We start from the raw sequence: 20,721 nt of genomic DNA on the forward strand, positions 1-20,721 counted from the left end.
ATAGTCAAGTCTGACAAATCAAGGAATGGGCGCAGCTGGCGTATCAATCTTAACTGAGCAAAAGCACTCCCTGCTACAGCAGAGGCCTGTGCCTCCAGGCTCAAAGCCGAGTCCAGGAGTACTCCCAAGCTGCGGACCTGTGATTTCAGGGGGAGTGTAACCCCGTCCAGCACAAGTTGGATCCCTATTCCCCGATCCGCCCTCCGACTGACAAGGAGCACCTCTGTCTTGTCAGGATTTAATTTCAGCCTGTTCATCCTCATCCAGTCCACCACTGATACCAGGCATCGGTTCAGAGTCTGGACGGCTTCCTTGGTTTCATTAGGTAGAAAAGAGAAGTAGAGTTGGGTGTCATCTGCATATTGGTGGCACCGAACCCCAAAACTCTGGATAACCTCTCCCAGCGGTTTCATATAAATATTAAACGACATGGGGGACAAAACTAAACCCTGAGGGACCCCATAGGTCAATGGCCAAGGAGTCGAACAGGCATCCCCCATGACCACCTTCTGGGTTCGCCCCTCTAGAAAGGACCGGAGCCACTGGAACACCATGCCTCCAAGTCCCATCCCAGCAAGGCGGCCCAACAAGATACCATGGTCGATGGTATCGAAAGCAGCTGAGAGATCCAGTAAAACTAACAGGGACACACTCCCCCTGTCCAGTTCCCTGCGTAGGTCATCCACCAAGGCGACCAAAGCCGTCTCGGTCCCATGACCGGGCCTGAAACCAGATTGGAATGGATCTAAATAGTCCGTTTCATCCAAAAACCTCTGGAGTTGGGTAGCCACCACCCGCTCTATTATCTTCCCCAAAAAAAGGGATATTGGAGACTGGGCGATAGTTAACTAACAATGCAGGGTCCAGGGAGGGTTTTTTCAGTAAAGGTCTTATTACTGCCTCCTTTAAACAGGGCGGAATTCTGCCCTGAAACAAGGAGGCATTAATCACCTCCGTGGCCCAATCAACCAGCCCCCCCCTGGCATTTTTTATAAGCCAGGAAGGGCAAGGATCCAATGTGCAGGTGGTAGGACGCACCCCTCCAAGGATTTTGTCCACATCCTCGGGTTGGACAGGCTGAAAAGAATCCATTCTAATCAAACAAGCAGGAGCCATAGCTACATCCCCAGAGACTGTATTAATTTTGGTGTCTAAGTCAGAATGAATCTGGGCAACTTTCTCTGCGAAATGCCGCGCAAATTCATGACAACGGGCTGCTGAGTGGTCATCATCATGGTCACACAGTTCGGAGCTTAAAAGGCTCCTGACCACTCGGAACAGTTCTGCCGGACGAGACTTGGCAGACGCGATAGAGGCAGAGAAGAAAACTTTCTTCTGAGCCCGGACTACCATAGAATAGGTCTTTAAATAGCCTCTAGCCTGTTTTCGATCAAATTCGCTCTGAGTTCTCCGCCAACGACGCTCTAGTCTCCTTCTTTCGCGTTTCATCATACCCAGCTCCTCGGTAAACCAAGGAGCAGATTTAGGTCCAATCCGCGAAAGGAGACGCTTAGGAGCGATTGTGTCCACCGCCCTGGTCATTTCCTCATTCCAGAGGTCAACCAGAGCTTCGACAGAATCACCTGCCAAGGTGACAGGAAAGTCCCCAAGAGCCATCAGGAAACCATCTGGTTCCATCAGTCTCCTGGGGCGGACCATTCTAATTGGTCCTTCACCTCTGCGGAGGTTCTGAGTCCCAGTAAGTCTAAACCTGACCAGGTAGTGATCTGTCCATGACAACGGAACTAATGAAAGTTCCTCCACACCAAGATCACAAATATCTCCTCCAACTCAAAAAAACAAGGTCCAAAGTGTGACCGGCAATATGGGTAGGGCCTTATATTACTTGGGACATACCCATGGTTGTCATGGAGGCCATGAAATCCTGAGCCACTCCAGAAAGTGCAACATCGGCGTGGATATTGAAATCACCCAGTACCATAAGCCTGGGGGATTCCAAAACCAACCCCGAAATTACTTTGGTAAGCTCAGGAAGGGAGACGGTTGGGCAGCAGGGTGGACGGTACACCAACAGAATCCCTATTCTGTCCCGGGTACCCATTTAAACATGCAAGTTTAGTCTTCTCAAATCATTCAAAAGTCCACACAAGTGCATGCAAATCAAGCCCTAGGACACAGGGGTAAAAGCTTGCCTGTTGACATTCTGCTGTTATGTACTTATTCCCGCTGTTGACTTACATTCCCTGAATATTTCTAGTTATAACATGATGGGCCCTGTGTGGGTTTTCAAACATGAAATTTACCACAAGCTAACACCACATACGAACACTATAGCATTTGCAGAAATTATTAGAACATGAAGCAGTTTCCAAGTGAAAGTCCTGTTCCCAACTCAGACTTTCATAGGGACATCAGAAATATTAAACATATTAAACTGTAAACCATCCAGAGAGCTTCGACTATAGGGCAGTATATAAATACAATAAATAAATAGAGGTGAAGGTTTGAGATGGAGATTTTCTGCCATTGGTCTCAAAGCAAAACAAAACACAAAATACAACTATCCTCCTGCTTTACTTGTGTGCCACTCCTGTAGGGGGGAAAGCCACTGAGTTTGCTGATAGGTGTTGGTGACATACAGTCATGCCCCATGATAAAAGAAAGGATGAATTCTCTTTTGTAAGCATTCCTTATTAATTGTGGGGGATTCTGTATATGAACAATAAAATTTTTCTAGATTAATTAACATGATAAAGAGCGATTCTGCGTTGCTGTGAGGCTTACATCACTCTCGCAAATATATCTGTTTACGCCAAGCTCCAGCTACGCTACTAATAATAAATAAGTCACCTCGAGGTAGGCCTCAGCTTCTTCGCTCGATGCCTTAGGCTGCCGCTGGGTGGTGCTAGAATTCCACTTTGCCGCCACCGCTTGGGGACCCTGACGTGCGGTTAGGCTACGGAAGCCGCCTCCTTCTCCCCCCCGTTCTCCCCCAACCATGGCCGACGTGGAGGACGGAGACGAGTCGGCTGTCGCTACTTCCCACGCGGGTTTCTCCGGCTCTAAGGCGGGCGGAGTCGACAAGATGTTTTCGCTGAAGAAGTGGAACGCCGTGGCCATGTGGAGCTGGGACGTCGAGTGCGACACTTGCGCCATCTGCCGGGTGCAGGTCATGGGTAAGACGGCGCGATGAAGCGGGGCCGGGAACAAAGGCCTCACTCCTGCGGTCTCCTCAGTCCTTTCCCGAACCTTAACCCTGGGCTGGGCCGGGGTGGACCAGGCCAGACCTCGTCTCTCCTCCTCGCCTTGAGGGTGTCTTTGGTAGCGTTTTCTTGCTAGTATTTCGGAGGTAGCGGAGCACTGGTGTTTCCTCCGCCAGGGAGAGGGAGGAGAGGGTCTGCTTCTCGGCGGCCTTAGAAGGGGCTGCTTTTTGTCGCCACCAGCACTGTTAAGAAGATGCGTATGCTAATATGCACCGATAAGAAGATATACATACTCTGCGCCCCTTCCTAACCCTTAAATCAGAGGGGGAATTCCTGGCTGCTTCCCTCTGCGGATAATCTCATTACTCCTGGCCACCTAACGAGCCCCCCTCCTCGCAGGCTGAGGTCCCTGTTCCCCTAGTATTGGGCCTTTATCCAGAGAGAACATCTAGGCTACTGTCATTCATTCGTTCATTCATTTCTAGCTAGCTATTGCGCCCTTCCTCCCAGCAGCAGCCAGTATATCCTGATGTGACTCTGAGAGACCTACAAAATTTGGTTTAAGCTCAGAGAGAGGATCCTGATAAGTTAGGTTCGATCCTAACACAGCAATAGCCATCTGGGTGCTAGCTGAAAAGCAGGAGGCTAAGGACAGCTGCCTTCCCTTTTTGTAGGATTTCTGAGTCTTCAGGGTAGGCTCTGATACTGTTCAGTATAAATTATGAAGGCTCTGTCTCTAGAAAGTTGCTGATTGCGGGCATTATCAGGAAAGTGAACAGCCTTTATGTATTAACTTAAGAAAATGTTGTTATTGGAATGCAGAAAGGCTTGCATGTATACACTCATGAGTACATCTGTATGAAATAGGCAGATTTGATTTAGTGACCAAATACTTCCATAAAACATTGCTTGAACTGTATTTGTATGTTGCAAGAGCAGACCCTATATAAAGCTACAGTGCATTTTTACTTATTTATCTTTTCTGTTCGCTTTTGTACCTGAAGATATTCTGAGATTTAACATGGCTATAATAAAAGATGCTGTCTGTGACTTAATAGATTTGAGCATCTTTATCTGTAGGATGCTTTCTTTCTTCTGTATACACTTGGTTTCATTGTGGCACACATACATCCCACTCCCTTTCTAGTTTTTTTATAAGCTACCATTTGTAATACAGGGGGTTGTGATGAGAAAGTTCAGCTTACTGTGTGACCAGAGCCTACAACTGGTTCCTTAAACAGTTAGAATTGCCATGTTTTAGTTTTAAAGGTGGTTCATTTTCACCAATACACATCCATCTTTCTATCAGAAACAGTTCAATTTTTTCCTGTTATAATCTATGCCTAAATTACACATCTGGGTGAAAGCAAAGAGTCCCATGTGGCATTGGTTTCCAAAATATTTACAAAGAAATAATCTACCAGTTATAGTTCTTTTTAGGATGTTCTAGTCATAACCATAGATTTAGAAATCAGACTGTATCTTTTAGGGCCAATTTAGAGAGTCAAAATGGCTTGTTTCCCAATGCAATCCTGCCTGCCTTTACAGAATTACACAGAGAGACATCTTGTGTGCACTACAGGTGTGTATTAGCTCCAGTGCATTCTAATCATGGCACGTCTCAGAGGTGATGTGATAGGAATAGGCATTACTGCAAAGTGAATTAATTTACTGCTAGTGCATTGAATACATTTCACAACATAGTCCAGTAGACAAAGATGGAATCACAAAGAAAATCAACTCTTTTTTGTCTGCGTGGACCTTTAAAGTTTTTAAAGTAAGTTGAAAGAGCCAAGCTTTTGTGGAGTGGATGTGGCTAAATGGGTGGAAGATCATGGTTTAGGACAAGTTTTAGATAAATGATCTTGAGATGGTTGAATTACATGACACAGTATGCATGCAACATAAATGTTTTTCAGTGAATGTAAGTGTTTGGAAAACCACTCATTAGAGCTGCATCTAGAACATCATATTTAGTATTTTTCTTGTGTACATCTAGATGCCTGCCTTAGATGTCAAGCTGAAAACAAACAAGAAGATTGTGTCGGTATGTTGTGATTTCATTCTCTTGTTGTTCAACCAACGGCTTTCTCTTAGTGGGGGGCTTTTTAAAGTTTTGACTGAATACCTCTTATTTTTGTGCATCAATAAAATTCAGCAAAGCTTCACTAATGTAAAAAGACATACGGTTGTATAAAATACTCGAACGCAGAAAATCCGCTATTAGTATTTTAGGTGTGGGTATGTGGCCATGAAGGACTTGTTACATGAGCTAAAACATTTTATTTGGGAAGCTCTGTTGTATCTTAGACATTTTTCATAAAAGATGGTTTGTTGAAACAAACAAATCTTAAAATGAAAAACATTTGGTGTAACCGTTTATTCTTCGTTGCTGAGGTTTTTGAGGTTTCAGGGATCCTGTTTTTTATTACTATTATTAAAACCAGACATCAACAAGATGGATTGTTACCATCATTTATTTGTATGGATTCAAGGCTAAGCTTGATTTTAAAATATAAATGTAGAAAGTATGAAGTCTGATATTATGCAATTAAATAGCAAGGCATTTTCAACTGCTAAAAACATTAACCAAGGTAAAGAACGCAAAAAATGATCCTGCATTGACATGTTCATATATAATAAATTTGCAATACTTATATTTAACAATATAACTGTATACCCCATAGCTTTTAAAAGCAAATAGTGTAGGTTCTGCCTCTTATTGGGGATTTGCATGTAGTGAGATTTCTTCAAATCTTACAGCCCTATAGTGAGTGCTGCCATCTGAAAACTTTTTTTTTTACATTCTCTACACAGGAATCATAGCATTTGGATTGGCCTTGAGAAGGAAATGTTTAAAGTGTAGCATTGGGTGAGAAATGCTATAAGCTTAAAACAACGACCCTTTATGTACTAGAGAAGATTTATGTGCTATAAATGGAAGCTACTTTGGCACACCTACATGTGCTCAGTCAGACTCTTGACTTCCTTTCCTAGAAAAGTAGACTTCTTCCAGTCCCACAAGCTCTTCCAAGTTCTGAAAGTGGTTTGCTGGGTGGCATGGAGGCCTGCTGTTCAAGAAATAAAAGGTTTTCTATGATATTTGGAAGATACTGCTTGGATCATGGCCATAGCTTTTTACAAAAAACCACAATTCTTCTAGAGCAGTACTGAGTACTGAGAGAAATGTTAGTACTTTGTATTAAATATTTGTCAAGCAGTTTTTTAACATGCTGTCTCAAGTTTGCTTTTCTTCTTTCAGTGGTCTGGGGAGAGTGTAATCATTCCTTCCACAATTGCTGCATGTCACTCTGGGTGAAACAGAACAACCGTTGCCCCCTCTGCCAGCAAGACTGGGTGGTTCAGAGAATAGGCAAATAAAAGCGCTTGCAGTTCTTCTATGGACTTGTTTGGAAAGTTGTACCAACTGAAGGCATATTCCCCTATAAAAGAGGGGAGCATTCACAATGTGGCGAAATCTGTTTTATTTATTTACACCTAGGCCTACAGAGTTTTATGGAGGTGAATTCGAAATCTTTTTGTGTTGGTCTCTTGGATCAGCATTGTTTCATCAGGAACAGAGATATATTCTTCAGTATTGTGTATCAAAACATTTAATGTGAACTCTGTACATTTGCTTAGGAATGCTTTGGAACTTAAGAGGCCCACGGTTGTCTGTGTTCAAAGCAGTTCCAGCTAGAAATACCACTTATTTTTGTCTAAACTGAGGTATTTAACTGAAATAAAGTTGTTGGTGATGCATTTGTTTTACTTTTTTTGCTTTGTTTCATCAAGATAAAAATCTGTCAGCTAATCATAAATATTTATTTATTTGGTGCTAGTAAGATTAAAATTGAATTACTGACTGCTTTAAATAGTACCCTGAGAAGTGCTCAGGTTGTTTGTTTCTGTAAAATGATATAACTGAAAATTTGTCCATTAAAAAGTCTTGTCAATTAAAGACAAACAAAAATGATTGTTAGCTAGCAAATAGTTGCTCTTAGATGATATATGTTGTTTCCCCCTAAACATAGGCCGGGTTCCAGATTACCTTGCATATAAAGAGAAAGCACTTCTGCATGTGCATGTGTAGGAATTTTTCAGTTGGTGATGTTTTCTCTGCATGGCCAGATCTCCACAATATTTATATGTTGTTCTCTTATGCCCATATATAAAATCTGTTTCAGAAAAAGTTAAGCACTTTTAAGTCTTGTTGGTTTCAACAACTGAAATGTGCTTAGCCTGTAGCATTTAAAATACTGAAAACAGTGCTGAAAGAACCATTTTTATTTTCTGGCACCTGCTTCAACTTTGAATGAACAATTTTACCATATACAAATCCAGTGTTAGAACTGTGATGGGGAATAAGGCTTTGCAATCTAACAGTGACCTACCACTACCATCAGAATACCTGCTCCTACTGAAAAGCTTGAAGTAAGGTTGAGATTTGCTGCCCTGGGCTTCTTCGAGAAGGATGGGATATAAATTCAATTAATAATAATAATTTCCATCCTCTTATCTGGAATTGCAATCAAATCTGACATTTCATAAACCAACATTTGGTCTTACCTCTACAAGAGGCCTAATGAAAGCTGTTTCCATTTCCTGACAACTATTGAAAAACATACTCTTTTTCAGTAAGAATATAGAGACACAAAACTGTAGTGCACCTTACACAAAACTGAATCACGTAAGCACAAATTGGGATACAACCTAAGCAAGGACATAACTCACTGACTTTTACTTGAGTGTGTACCACTGGGGTTGCCAGTGGGGTTCCAATGGCTGCAATGACACCCTTCTCTGCTGCCCACAAAGCCTCTAAGCCCCTGCCCCCCTCTGCTGTCTTCCTCATGAGGTGACAAGAGTGGGTGCCTTCCCCCCCATCCCTGTAAAAGTACATAGAGTCAAAGAAGGAAGTTGGAAGAGTGATACTTGTCACCTGTGTGGCTGTAGAAAAGGTAGAGCAATTGAAAAGAGTAGAAGGAAAAGGAAGAAATGGAGCAGCCAGGAGCAGAAAGTGGGATGCCACAGGAGTCAAGAGAGTGAGAGAATGGAGTGCCAGAAATAGAGGTCAAACCATGATCCTGAGCTCAGACATAACACTAACCCAGGGATTGTGGTTTGTTTTGCTCCCAACACTAGCAAGGAAGAGCCAAGCAGGCACAATTTGCTTGTGTGTGGTAATTCCCATGAAAGTGGTAATTTGAGGATGATAACAAAATAACTAGCCACATAAAGTATATTGGACCTCTCTATGCCTTGTTAAGAGCCTCTGCTCACAGTGCCATGTGAACAATGCACAGTTAAAATACGTAATTTGGTAATGTGTTATTTCATTCTGGGATGAGCTGAGCTTTCATAATAGCTTGTTAATCTTTTCCTAAGAGCTCCTTGCTCCTTCATAGTTCAGCATGAGACTAGATTATGTGCCAGTTAAATGGGCACTCAAAGAAGGGCTGCGGACACTTGTATCTCAAAATATCCTGGATGCTATGAGATGAGCACTTCTGGAGTAGAAATCTCTATGCTCCAGTTAATCTGGAATGACTATTCCAAATAGCTGCTTTATGTCAAAAATAGGACTGAGCACAGTATCCAACATTACTGTTTCACTAGCATAAGAGACTTCCACTTGCGGAATGGAACTTTCCCTTCTTCTCCCCTCCCATGCTCCCTGTGCACTCTCAGTATCAGTTGGGGAACCCTCCAGAGCTGATTTTGAGGGCAATGCAGAGGGAAGAGAGGAAGGGGAAGCCCTATTGCGCAAGCAGAGTTTCACTTGCAGAGCATTGGATACAACCCAAACTTGGTAAGTATGAACAAATTTGGTCTTAAACCACTTGCCCCACTGGAAGCACTTGATCGTCCACATGATGTCTAAAGCAAAAGGACAACTTTCTAAATTGTATTCACTGCTACTAGAACGAGATTTGGGCCCTTTGGACAGAATCATAGAATTGTAGGAAGGGGCCTATAAGGCTATCGAGCTCAACCCCGTGCTCAGTGCAGGAATCCATGCAATTTGAAATATTGGAGGATGACATTGGGACAAACAGGTGGCACTGATTTGTTTATATTATGGAGTAGACCTTCCTTGTATACCCTAGCCTCTTGGATAAAGGAACATATAGTGAAGTTAGCTTTTCACTGACATATCACACCTGTTTATATTTCCAGAATCTTAGACTTCATCTTGCTGGCAGGGATGTTGTTTCATATGTGGTGGACCTGCCCAGTGCTCTCCTGATTTTGGATGACTGTTTTTGATGATTGACGATACCCAGGTTTTAGAAAGAACTTAGAAGGTGCTAATTTGGAATATTGGTACAGTAGGGTCTGGCAACTGGTGTTAATTGAAAAAAATTACTTATCAGCTGAAAGCACCTCTGGGACAAATAAAAAGAGACTCTTCATACTATGGTATGATTTTACTTCGTTTATAAACACAAAAGGATGGGAAAGCACATCTCCCATGGCATTGTGCCACAATCTGGAATTCATAATTTTCTTATTGATAACTTCCTTTTTCTGGTTGTTTTGACTGCATGTTTAAGATTGCATTGGGACTTCTTACTTAGACAGATCACAGTGTGCCTGCTAAATACAAATGAGAACAGGAAAACTGACCTTTGAAAATGTTTTCTTCAATTTGGAACAGAGCAAAGCCTGGTCCTACTGTGCACACTGACCCCCTGGGACAATCAGAGTGCAGCCCCTCCTCCCTCTATCCCCCAACACTGGAGATCTGAGAGTCATGAAAATAAGTCACAACAATCTTTTGTTAGGAAGTGTTAGGACATATAAATATAGGGATCACTACCATCTCTCTTTATAATCCCATGAGTTCTGTTAGAATCAGGCAGGATTGAAGTAAAATCTTAGTTCCAACTCTGCTTTCCAAATTCAGGAGCCAGAGTGATGAAAATGGAATTATATTTGGGAAATTATAATTTTCTGCCATGCTGTGAAGGAAATGGAGATTCTTGTACATTGCACACAGGTTCATTCTTATTTTTTAGAGCAGCAATCATTCTTCGCTTGCTCTTTATCTAAGCTGATTTGATTTCCTTCAGAGGGAGCTGTGCATGACAGAAGCAAGGTTTTATGTGGTATAAAAGTGCAGCTCACAATACTGACATTTCTCTGAGTGAGATCTGTACAAAGAGATAGGGTTTAATGCTTAAGACTGAATGGTGGATGATTAAAAAATAAAAATCCAACTAAATTTGGTATTCTCAATCTGCCACTTGTAATTCTCTGGTTCTGGAGAGAGTTTTGTTTTTGCTAAAAAAAAATTGCAGCATTGCAAAACAGAACATCTCAAATTCCCCTTTTAAAAATCCAGTTTCAAAGTGCGGATATGGTGAGGATGCTTTGGCATATTTGAGAATTAAGGTTTCCTGGGGAGATGGGCAGGAACTCATAATAGTTCTTTGAGAGGACATGATGTCAGGTGTTCTCTGTGGGTGGGGTAGAAACCAAGGTCAGGATGGCATAACTGTGGGTAGAAGAGCCTGGCATGCTTTAGGCATAGGGAGTGAGGTCTGAGTTCAGAAATCTACACCAGGGAGTGTTGACAGCAACAGTAAAGAGGTTCTCCAGGGATGTCATCCATTTAGCTATAGATAGCAAACCTAAAGCTCCTTAGAGAGAAGCCTCTTACCAGCCACTTTCCACAAATGGCACATGCACCTAAAGGTACTTAGTGAAAATCCTTGAGAGGTATTTAATGCTAAATCAGTCAGTCTCCCTACCATTTCTCTAGCCTTTACCTACACCCAGGCAGTGGAGCCAGGGAAGCAGTAATAGGGCAGCTGCCGCAAGGCTACACAGTGTTTTTGCCCCAGTGAGGCTCTGCCACCCTAATAGATCATCAAGATGTGTGACATGGGGGGGCTGGATAACCTGATCGCCAACACAGCATATCTGCAGGCCAGGAAAAGTGGAGATGCGGAGGCCAAGGAGATGCAAAAAAGGCGTAAGATCCTTGCTCTGCCCAAGACTGAGGAATGTGCCGAGGTCAAGCAGTCAATTACTGTGGAGTATGAGAACATTTGTGAGAAACAGCCCATTGGCAAGAGCTTTTTCTGGGAATTTCTGGAGAATATGCCTGAATATCTGTTGGCTAGGGAGTTCTTGGATGAAGTGTCTACTTGGGAGCTGGCAGAAGAGAACATCAAGGCCAGCCTCCTAGAAGGCATAGTCAACATGTATCTGAAGAATGGCAGCAATAGTTACCTGCAAATTCTCAGTGCAGACCTAGCCAACAAGTGCCAATCAGCCCCTAAGGATGATTTTGAAAAAGTCACACAGTTGGCCAGGGAAGAGACAATCACCTATCTTCAAGGAAAACCCTTTGAGGACTTCCAAACTAGCCCATTCTATGAGAAGTTCTTGCAATGGAAAGCCTTTGAGCGGCAACCTATAAATGAGAAGCTCTTTGATGAGTTCCGAGTGCTAGGCAAAGGAGGTTTTGGAGAGGTAAGGAGCAAATATTCTACCTCTTCTGTGCAAGCAGTTGGGCCTAGGCTGTACAATGAATGGCCTTTTGTCAGCAGCAGGCATTGGGCAACTAGCTAGCCTGCTGTGTACACAAGATCTCTTATGCTGTAAGCTCATATTTAGCCTTTACCCTTCCTTATTCTCCCTTACAGGAAAATATATTCAGGAGCATTAAGCAGGTGTTCATTTATTTTTCACATCTGTATCCCTCCATGCCACTCAGAATGGCTCAAATTTTATTTGTTTTTTTGTTTACCATATTTTTGTGCCACCCAATAAAAAAGTTCTCTGGGCAATTTACAGTAAACATTAAGATCATGAAGTATACAAATAAGACATAAATTTCATGTCGTATGAGATGAAAGAGGTTTCCCAATGGAAACTCCCATGGCTGTTGCTGTTGCTTCATTTATTAAGTTCCAATAATGTACAAGGCATGGTAGAGAACCCAGAAGTGAGTTATTCTGCAAAGACCTTGTAATTTAAGGTTTTGTTTAACTTAAAACTGAAACCAGTGGATATTGTGATAGGTGTAGCAATAAGGGATATGGTCTCTCCCGTTTCTGTTCTGCATTGCTTATTTAGATTTTTCCCTTTTTCGTCAAACTTTGCTGCTTTAGGTTTGCGCCATTCAGGTGAGGAACACTGGCAAGATGTATGCGTGCAAGAAACTGGACAAAAAAAGACTGAAGAAAAAAGGTGGGGAAAAGATGGCTCTGTTAGAGAAGGAGATCCTTGAGAAAGTCAACAGTCGTTTCATTGTCACATTGGCCTATGCTTATCAGAGCATAACCTCCCTGTGTCTTGTCATGAGCCTTATGAATGGCGGGGATCTTAAATATCACATTTACAATGTGGGTGAAAGAGGTTTGGAAATGGATAGGATCACCTTCTACTCAGCTCAGATCACCTGTGGGATGCTGCACCTTCACTCCATCAAAATTGTCTACAGGGACATGAAGCCTGAAAATGTCCTCCTGGATGATAATGGCCACTGCCGATTGTCTGATCTTGGCATGGCAGTGGAAGTCAGGGAGGACACACCCATCACCCAGAGGGTAAGTGAGAGTTCATGGTGCAGGGGTGTATGCAGAGGTGTGGAGCTTGTTCTATTTCCAATGCGCTGAGCCCAGGCTTTACAGTAAAGGTCTTATGTGGTCATTTCATTCTAAGTAACAGATGGAAAGAGGATTTGCGTAATTATCTATTTGGATGTACTATGTGGCAACTCAACAGTTGTGCCTGCTTAGAAAAAAATACCTTACAAAAAGTTGCCTTTTTCTTACAAGGTATTATAAACGAATGTTTCTGTTTACAGAGATATGGCAGCCTCCTAGGAGCTACATAAAGTGAGGAATAGTTGGGGAATGATGGCATTAATGTAATGAGCGCCACTTTTGCTTGATAATGAGGCACAAGCCAGTGGAACAGTTTCCTGTGCAAGCCCCCATTGAAATGAATAGGAATAGTACAAGAGCTTTAACTATTTGTTTCAGTGGAGTTGGGTCAAGGAAAATGTACCTCTAATTGTTCCCCCACTGTTCTTTATTATTATTTTTAAATTTTGGCAGAACAACCTACCGCCTATCTGCCTCATATTCACTTGCACATTCCATGTGAAAATGTGCAAAAAACCTGCTGCTGGTAGAGAGTTTGGTCACACTTAATATTCAAATGTATCTCTCTAAACAAAAAGAAGAGCACCAGTTGGCCACTCATAGATAGCTTACTGGGATTACCTGTGATGGTTATGAACTGATTCTGATATAAAGCTCTCAGGTTTATTGATCAGGATAATGTAAATATGGTACATAATGTGCCATATTTATTATCCAATTTACCTTTCTTGTGTAACTGCTGTTAAGACAGGTTAAATAAGGATCAGTTTGTAATTACTGCAGGTTGTCCTAATAATACAATCCACTTTTGAACTGTAGCGGCAAAAAAATAGCTTACCAGAATTCTTATCCTGGTTTGTATGTAGCATGAAAACCTAAATGGTGAGACAAATATATGTACCACATGATTCTACATACCTTTCTTATTGCACTTTTCTTGAGCAACCATCATTTTGTAACTAGCAAATTGGAAAAGTTCATAACTATTCCATGTAACACATTAATAATTTGAGGAGGAGCTCCAAAAATGGAGAAACAAAAGCTCTAATCCAGTTTATAGGAACACTGACCATATTTTTCACTATAACTTGAAAGTATTTTATATTTATTGAAATTCCCAAATAAAACATCCATTAACAGGAATGTCAATATACTTTATATTGTTTAGACCTTTTCCACCCATCACAGTTGGGTTAGCTTTGAAATTAACATATGTTATGATTTGGGCATAGTGTCCTTCTTCCATTATTCAAATATATTTTAGTGATGTTGGATCATTTATTACCTGCTTTATGAAATGGAAGTTTGTATTGCTGTAACAGATAATTGAATGTAACGTGGCTGTATTTCTGTCAAAAAATATCATTAAAAGTGTTGGCTCAGTTATTATGAAAACCACCTGGAGTAAGTCCTAGTTCTACTTCTGTATAACTTCACAGAACTAAGAAGGTCATCTTGAGTTTGCAGGTCCATGGCTTGTGAATGTACAAAAGGAAGAGTATGCCTCAGGCCTAGAAATGACTTTTTTCCCCAATAGATGTGAGGCATGAACAAATGTGTGATATAATTAGATCAAAGGTTTATTTCCTGTAGGAATAGTAACTGATGAGAGATCCTCAGAGAACTTCCCAAAAACTAGTGTGGTATAATTACAAAAGTTTGAGGAAAATCCATATTAAAACAGAATAGGCAGAAGATTAACTAAATATAGCTTGTGTGTTGTTTGCAGAAGATGGAGGCTCCCAGGGAGGCAGCCAGATACTTTATTGTGCTATTTTAATGTAAATGCTCAATGCTAGTATTATTTGTGAATTACTGGTATAAGACTCTGGTGTACTCAAAAGCAGTAATGCTATGGCTGAGTGTTTCCAGTTGAGTTGTAAAGTGTGATTAAGTTCCTTTCATGGTATCTGAGCATGGAGGTGTTTGCAGGGGATAAGAGGTGGTGGCGTCTGGTGCCCATTGGCACTGGTAGGGTAGAAGGCAGGAAGACCAGCAGTAGGTGGAGCTAGAGCCAATGACAGGCGGAGCCCAATTAATTATAGTTTTGTCTCCATCTTCCTTCCTGTTGAGTTCTACAAGAGCAACACTGAAACGAAGGAGGAGGTAGATGACAGGCAATGCCACCCCCAGGACTGGTTGTAAGTGATAGGGAGGTGGGGTGGCTGAGGGCAGACTGAGGTTGGTGGGGCAATGCCCCATTTGCCATAATGGAGGAGCCTTCACTAATAAGGGTGAGTGTAAGAGAGGGAACACATTTCTATATGAAATCTTACACAAATTTTCCCTGTGGGATAAATAGCTCTATTCCATCAGCAATCATTCTATCTGGCATCAGAAAGAGGGGTGAGAGCATACAGCCTCCTCCATTGGCCTGGCTGAGACCATTAGCTCCTCCTTCCAGAACTGTCTCCAGCCTTGACTTATATATAACTTCATCAAGTAATTGTATGAAAGAGCTGGTGCCCAAATTTGCTTATTTTCCTCTTCTTTCCCTGTTCCTTTTTGTTTTGTTTTGTAGAATATGCCCCATAAATTGTAAGCCATTCTTTAAAACTGTTATCGTTGTTGCAGAAAGGTGGTATATAATGTGGCATAGAAAGTGCCATAACCCGGTGGTAAGAGCATTTGCCTCCATGCAGAAAGTCCCAGGTTTAATCCCTAGCATCTCCAGGTAAGGCTGGGAATGTCTCCTGCCTGAAACCTTGGAGAGATGGTGCTGGTCAGTATAGACAATATTGAGCCAGACGGGCCAGTGGTCTGACTCAGTATAAGGCAGCTTCCTATGTTCCTAATAATTAAATATCTGGAAAAGCAGGAGAGTGGGTCACGGAAAGTACTATAATGCCTGATTATTTCCATAATGGAAGGAATTGGGTGGGGACAGGAAAGGAAAACCTCTTTTTGTGTCATTAAGGCTAGAGGAAATAACATCAAAAACGGAAAAAGAGACACCTCAGCTTTTACTGTAAAAACAGGCACTGCATCTGAAAGAAAATGGTTAAAGAAATAAATATTTGAATGCTCCATATGTATCAGGTGCAGAACATTCACATCTGCTTTGATTAGAGCTAAGAAACTGATAAGATTTAATGTTTCAGTATTTTGGCATTCCTGTAGTAGCTTTGAAGCTACATATTTTCAGTTCTGATTGCATCTAGGTTGACTTCCTGTTCTGCCTTCGCTTTCATCAAACTCTCTTCTCATTTTCATTATGCAACAACGGAATCAAGTTGCTAATGGTCAGTGAATTAAAGCTCGGGACGCTCTTTTCAATTGGCAAAGTAAACCATAGTTATTAAGTCATTATTGCTATAGTGGTTAGAGTGTTGGACTAGGACCTAGGAGACCAGGGTTCAATTCCCCACTGAGCCATGAACATCATTGCGTAACTGTGGAGAAATCTCTCCTTTTTTAAATCCAGGCTCCGCAGTACAGTGACCAGGCCAGGGCCAGATCTAACATTCTGTAATGGGAGGGAGTATGCCAAATTAAGGCTGCAATCCAATGCACACTTAACTGGGAGTAAGTCCCATTGAACCCAATAGAGCTTACTTCTAATTAGACATGTATTGGATTGCAGCCTAAGTTACACCTCAGCTCATCCCTGCTCCTTCACCATAGGCTACATGCTCTCACTTCTTCCAGTCAGACTATCACGGCCTTCAGCATTTGACAGAAGCAAATTTACCACTTGCCTTTTGATAAAGGAGCAGCCTTCATTATGCAGCCACAAGAGTGGCTGTATACTATAGCCAGCATGGATTTTTCAAATTCCACTATGTTAAATTGAAAATACCCCCCATGCCATTCTGATGCTTCCCATAAGCTCATTTCAAAACAAAATCTTACAAAGCTTATAGTCCTGAACTCAGAAATGCTTGCTTAACAACCCTCTACATTTTAATGGCAATACACAGAGAGAATAGAGAGCTCAAAGTGCAAAAAGAAAGAGAAAAAAACCAGAGCCCTTTTGGACTTTTATTTATTTATTTATTTATTTAATTACATTTCTAGACCGCCCTATAGCAGAAAGCTCTCAGGGCGGTGTACAACAAATAAAATCACAATTAAAATATGAGCAAGTGTGAAAAATATAACATGATAAAAATCCGAAATAGAATTGCCATTGAGTTTATAAATTAAAATGCATATTAGGTTTAAAATTAAATTTAAAATGTTTAAAAAGCCTGGGCGAAAAGGTAGGTTTTTACCTGGCGCCGAAAAGATAACAAAGAAGGCGCCAGGCATATCTCGTCTGGGAGGGCATTCCATAGTTCGGGGGCCACCACCGAGAAGGCCCTAGATCTAGTTGTTGATCTCCGGGCCTCTTTATGAGTTGGGACCCGGAGAAGGGCCTTCGACGTCGAGCGTAGTGAACGGGTAGGTACATAGCGAGAGAGGCGTTCCACCAGGTATTGCGGTCCGATGCCGTTTAGGGCTTTATAGGTAAGAACCAACACTTTGAATCTGGCCCGGAAACATATCGGTAGCCAGTGCAGCTGCACCAGGACAGGTGTTATATGGTCAAATTTCTTTGTCCCAGTGAGAACTCTGGCCGCAGCATTTTGCAGTAGCTGAAGTTTCCGAACCGTCTTCACAGGTAGCCCCACGTAGAGTGCATTACAGTAGTCCAATCTAGAGGTTACCATAGCATGGATAACTGAGGCTTTTTTATTGACTTTTTTATTGAAACTAATTAAAACTCTGCCATGTTCACAGAGTAACTGTAATCCTATTACTGACCTTGCCCCATACTCTGACCTTCATCTTCTGCAGTATAAAAGTTTTTTAAAAGCTTGGCCAATTTTTAATTAATTTAAGAAATTTAGCATTGGACTGAATGATAAGCCGAAGCATGCTCACTAAAAACCAACTGTCAGTGTTCTAAAAGCCAGACTCACAGCTGCTTGGCTTGGCTAATCAGGGGGCACACACAAACCAGATCTTTATTTTACAGTACTTTAGTCAGTCATAGCTTCCCCCAAAGAATCCTGGGAAGTGTAGTTTGTAAAGGGTGCTGAGAGGAGACTCCTATTCCCCTGGCAGAGCTCCAGTGGCCAGAGTGGTTTAAAAGTCAGTTGCTCTGATTGAAACTCTGTGAGAGGAACAGGGCATCTCCTAGCAACTCTCAGCACCCTTCACTTATTACACTTCCCAGTATTCTTTGGGAGAAGCCATGACTGTCTAAACTGAAATACAGGTCTGGTGTGGATGTATCCAGGGACAGCTTTGGTTTAAATTTGGGTGGGAGGCTACATGTGCCTGCTGTAGAATAAAAAGGTGTGGGAAACACTGAAAAATGATGATACTGTTCACAATGTTTTCCTTTTGGAAAGGAAAGGGGCTTCCTCTCTGCCCAGCCACCCAATCTCTTTCCCTCCCCATCCCCTCCCCCTTTCTGCCCTCCTCCTCCCCTTCCTGCCCCTCTCCCAGGTCAGTTTCATCTGTTGTAAGCATGCTTGCACATGGGTAACTCCCACTGAACTCAAAAAGCATGCAAATGATCAGACCTGCCTTTCCCCTCTCCTCTCCCTTCCTCCTCCCTTCCTCCCCTCGCCTCTTCTTCCTCTTCCCCTGCCCACTCCAGCCTTCCCACCATCCATCTATCCCTCTTCTTCTCCTCCCCCCCCCATTGTCAGTTTTACCTATCCTAAGCATGATTGCACAGGAGTAAATGAAATCACACTGAACTTAACAAACATGCAAATGATCAGACCTGCTGTCCTCTTCCCCTCCCCCTCCTTCCCCTCTGTCCTTCCTCTCCTCCTCCCCTACCCCTGCCCTTCCTCCTCTTCCCCTTCCTATCCCCCTGTGGTCAGTTTCACATGATTGCAGGGGAGTAAATCCCACTGAACTCAATAAGCATGCAAATGATTGATCCATTCTCAGCAAACTTGCACAGGATCCCATTTCTTACCTCCTGGATTAAAAAGCAGAGAAATTAACTAATGGGGGGAAATTTGCGGTTTAAGAATGTAGCCAACCAACTTTTAAAAGCAGGGAAATTTGGCAGCTCTAGTGAATGCACCAGGGGAACAGGAGACCTGACCTCCTCTCTGAGATATTGTACTGCCCTGCAAATTTGTAAAAATGCAAACACAATTTGGGTTGATATTTCACAGTCCAATCCACATCCTGTGTAGCTTGGAAGAATTTGGTAACATGTGCCTCTGAGCATATGGTGAGTGGTAGCAACACCTGCAATCAGCCGAAATAACAGAAACATGACATGTGGTATGTTGATCTTAGAAGCGAGGAAGCAGGAATATTAAAACAATTGATATAGTTCAGATAATCACTTTAAATATGTTTGATTTATTTTGTAATTTTAGTGAAGTTTCCTATAGTAAATTATTTTCTTTTGTTTCTGTTTCTGTGAATATGTGAAGTACAGCAACACTTTGCAACACTAAAAAAACTCCAAAAATAACTGTGGAATAATGGCACTGACTATTCTGCAGCATAGTTTCCAGTGGATATGAGAATTGTCTCAGTTTGCACAAGATAAAACAGTGGGAGGTGAAATATATTCTAGCAAAACTCTAGCTGTGCTCTGTTTTTAATTGATCATGTCCCTCTTTCCTTAAATGGAGTGGTTTATGCATAACAGGATGAAAACATGCATCTTGGGCAGGCCACGTTTGTTTTTTCCAATAGCTAGAGTCATTGCTTACATAGTAACATATTGTAATCAGTCTGATTTTACATCAAACTGCAGTTTCAGATTCAACTGTTAATGCACCCAAAATTGACATAGAACTTAAACTCCAATTTGAAACACAAAAGGCTGTCTTCACCATTATATGACACTGACCAATTAAAAGACTTTGAAATTAATGAAAATAAATTTGACACAGATTTCTAAGGATAAATAATGAGAGAAATATAATTTTCTAGTTTAGATTCTCTGTAGAAACAGTAGTAACACAGGAAAGAAGCAAAGTAAGAAGAACACCAACAAACATACAAAAATGTAATTCTCCATCTTTGGAGATGGCAGGTGTTGCCACCACTCATCATGTGCTCAGAGGCACATATTACCAAATTCTTCCAAGATATACAGGAAGTGGATTGGACCGTGAAAGACCAACTCAAATTGTGTTGTTAAACAAGGTCCAGTATTACACCATGCTTTTCTTGGTTAAAACAGGTGTGGATTTATTTTGTTCAGTATAAGATGTAGATGATATGGGCCACTTGTTTTAGGACATTTTGTTATGTGCCTTCAAGTCAGTTATGACTTATGGCGACCCTATGAATGAGCAACCTCCAATAACATCTGTTATAAACTACCCTGTTCGAATCTTGTAAGTTCAGGCCTGTGGCTTCCTTTATGGAATCAATCCATCTCTTCTTTGGCCTTCCTCTTTTTCTGCTCCCTTCTGTTTTTCCCAGCATTATTGTCTTTTCTAGTGAATCATGTCTTCTCATTATGTGTCCAAAGTATGATAACCTCAGTGTCTTAGGAAATAACTGTCAACAAAATTAACATCAAGAAAGACTTTTGATACTGAATTAATAAAATAAGTAATCTAGTCTAAAGTGCCATACAGTCTAATTAAATGCAGAATTCTGTAATTTCTAGCCTTACTTCCATACAACAAACCCCATGCAAAATGAAGTAATCCCAGATGGAAACAGACATTCCAAACTGTATCCAGTATGCATCTAGTTCAGTGGGGCACAGAAGAGCATTGCAATGAGGATGCATATGCTATATGTATCTGCGTAGGCTTGCATGTCCAGGTCTCCCTACCTGTATCACCTTTCTTTCTTTCTTTCTTTCTTTCTTTCTTTCTTTCTTTCTTTCTTTCTTTCTTTCTTTATTTATTTATTTATTTATTTATTTATTTAAAAAGCACCTTTCTCTCTCAGGAAGATGCCTACATAGCAAGCTATTTTAATCAGTTTACTCCAGGAGCAGAAATGTT

General features: G+C 41.5%; 2 protein-coding genes across 8 annotated transcripts in view; both read left to right on the forward strand.

Moving 5' to 3' along the window:
• Positions 1-2,812: 2,812 nt before the first annotated feature.
• On the forward strand, positions 2,813-12,332 carry RNF7 (ring finger protein 7). Of its 7 annotated transcripts, XM_061636896.1 has the most exons (5): positions 3,144-3,282; positions 4,713-4,746; positions 5,164-5,211; positions 5,982-6,036; positions 6,427-6,533. In XM_061636896.1, exons 1-5 carry the CDS (start codon positions 3,151-3,153, stop codon positions 6,443-6,445), a joined length of 288 nt encoding a protein of 95 aa, XP_061492880.1. In that variant the 5' UTR covers positions 3,144-3,150; the 3' UTR covers positions 6,446-6,533. The 7 variants fall into 7 exon arrangements, with proteins under 7 accessions (XP_061492881.1, XP_061492879.1, XP_061492878.1 ...); XM_061636895.1 differs by lacking the exons at positions 3,144-3,282; positions 4,713-4,746; positions 6,427-6,533 and adding exons at positions 2,839-3,137; positions 12,290-12,332; XM_061636894.1 differs by lacking the exons at positions 3,144-3,282; positions 4,713-4,746 and adding an exon at positions 2,846-3,137.
• GRK7 (G protein-coupled receptor kinase 7) overlaps positions 10,369-20,721 on the forward strand; it is a 54,114-nt gene continuing 43,761 nt past the window's right edge. Inside the window, exons 1-2 of the mRNA XM_061636898.1 lie at positions 10,369-11,648; positions 12,290-12,727. Of these exons, the coding sequence (XP_061492882.1) occupies positions 11,046-11,648; positions 12,290-12,727 (1,041 nt within the window). The 5' untranslated portion in view covers positions 10,369-11,045. The remainder of the gene's footprint in view (positions 11,649-12,289; positions 12,728-20,721) is intronic.

This window comes from Rhineura floridana, chromosome 7, assembly GCF_030035675.1.
Source record: "Rhineura floridana isolate rRhiFlo1 chromosome 7, rRhiFlo1.hap2, whole genome shotgun sequence".
Taxonomy (NCBI): Eukaryota; Metazoa; Chordata; class Lepidosauria; order Squamata; family Rhineuridae; genus Rhineura; species Rhineura floridana.

Coding starts and splice junctions, on each gene's coding strand:
- RNF7 (XM_061636891.1), top strand. CDS start 2,960: ATGGCCGACGTGGAGGACGGAGACGAGTCGGCTGTCGCTACTTCCCAC. Junction 3,138..5,163: donor CTGCCGGGTGCAGGTCATGG/GTAAGACGGCGC, acceptor GTGTACATCTAG/ATGCCTGCCTTAGATGTCAA. Junction 5,212..6,426: donor CAAACAAGAAGATTGTGTCG/GTATGTTGTGAT, acceptor TTCTTCTTTCAG/TGGTCTGGGGAGAGTGTAAT.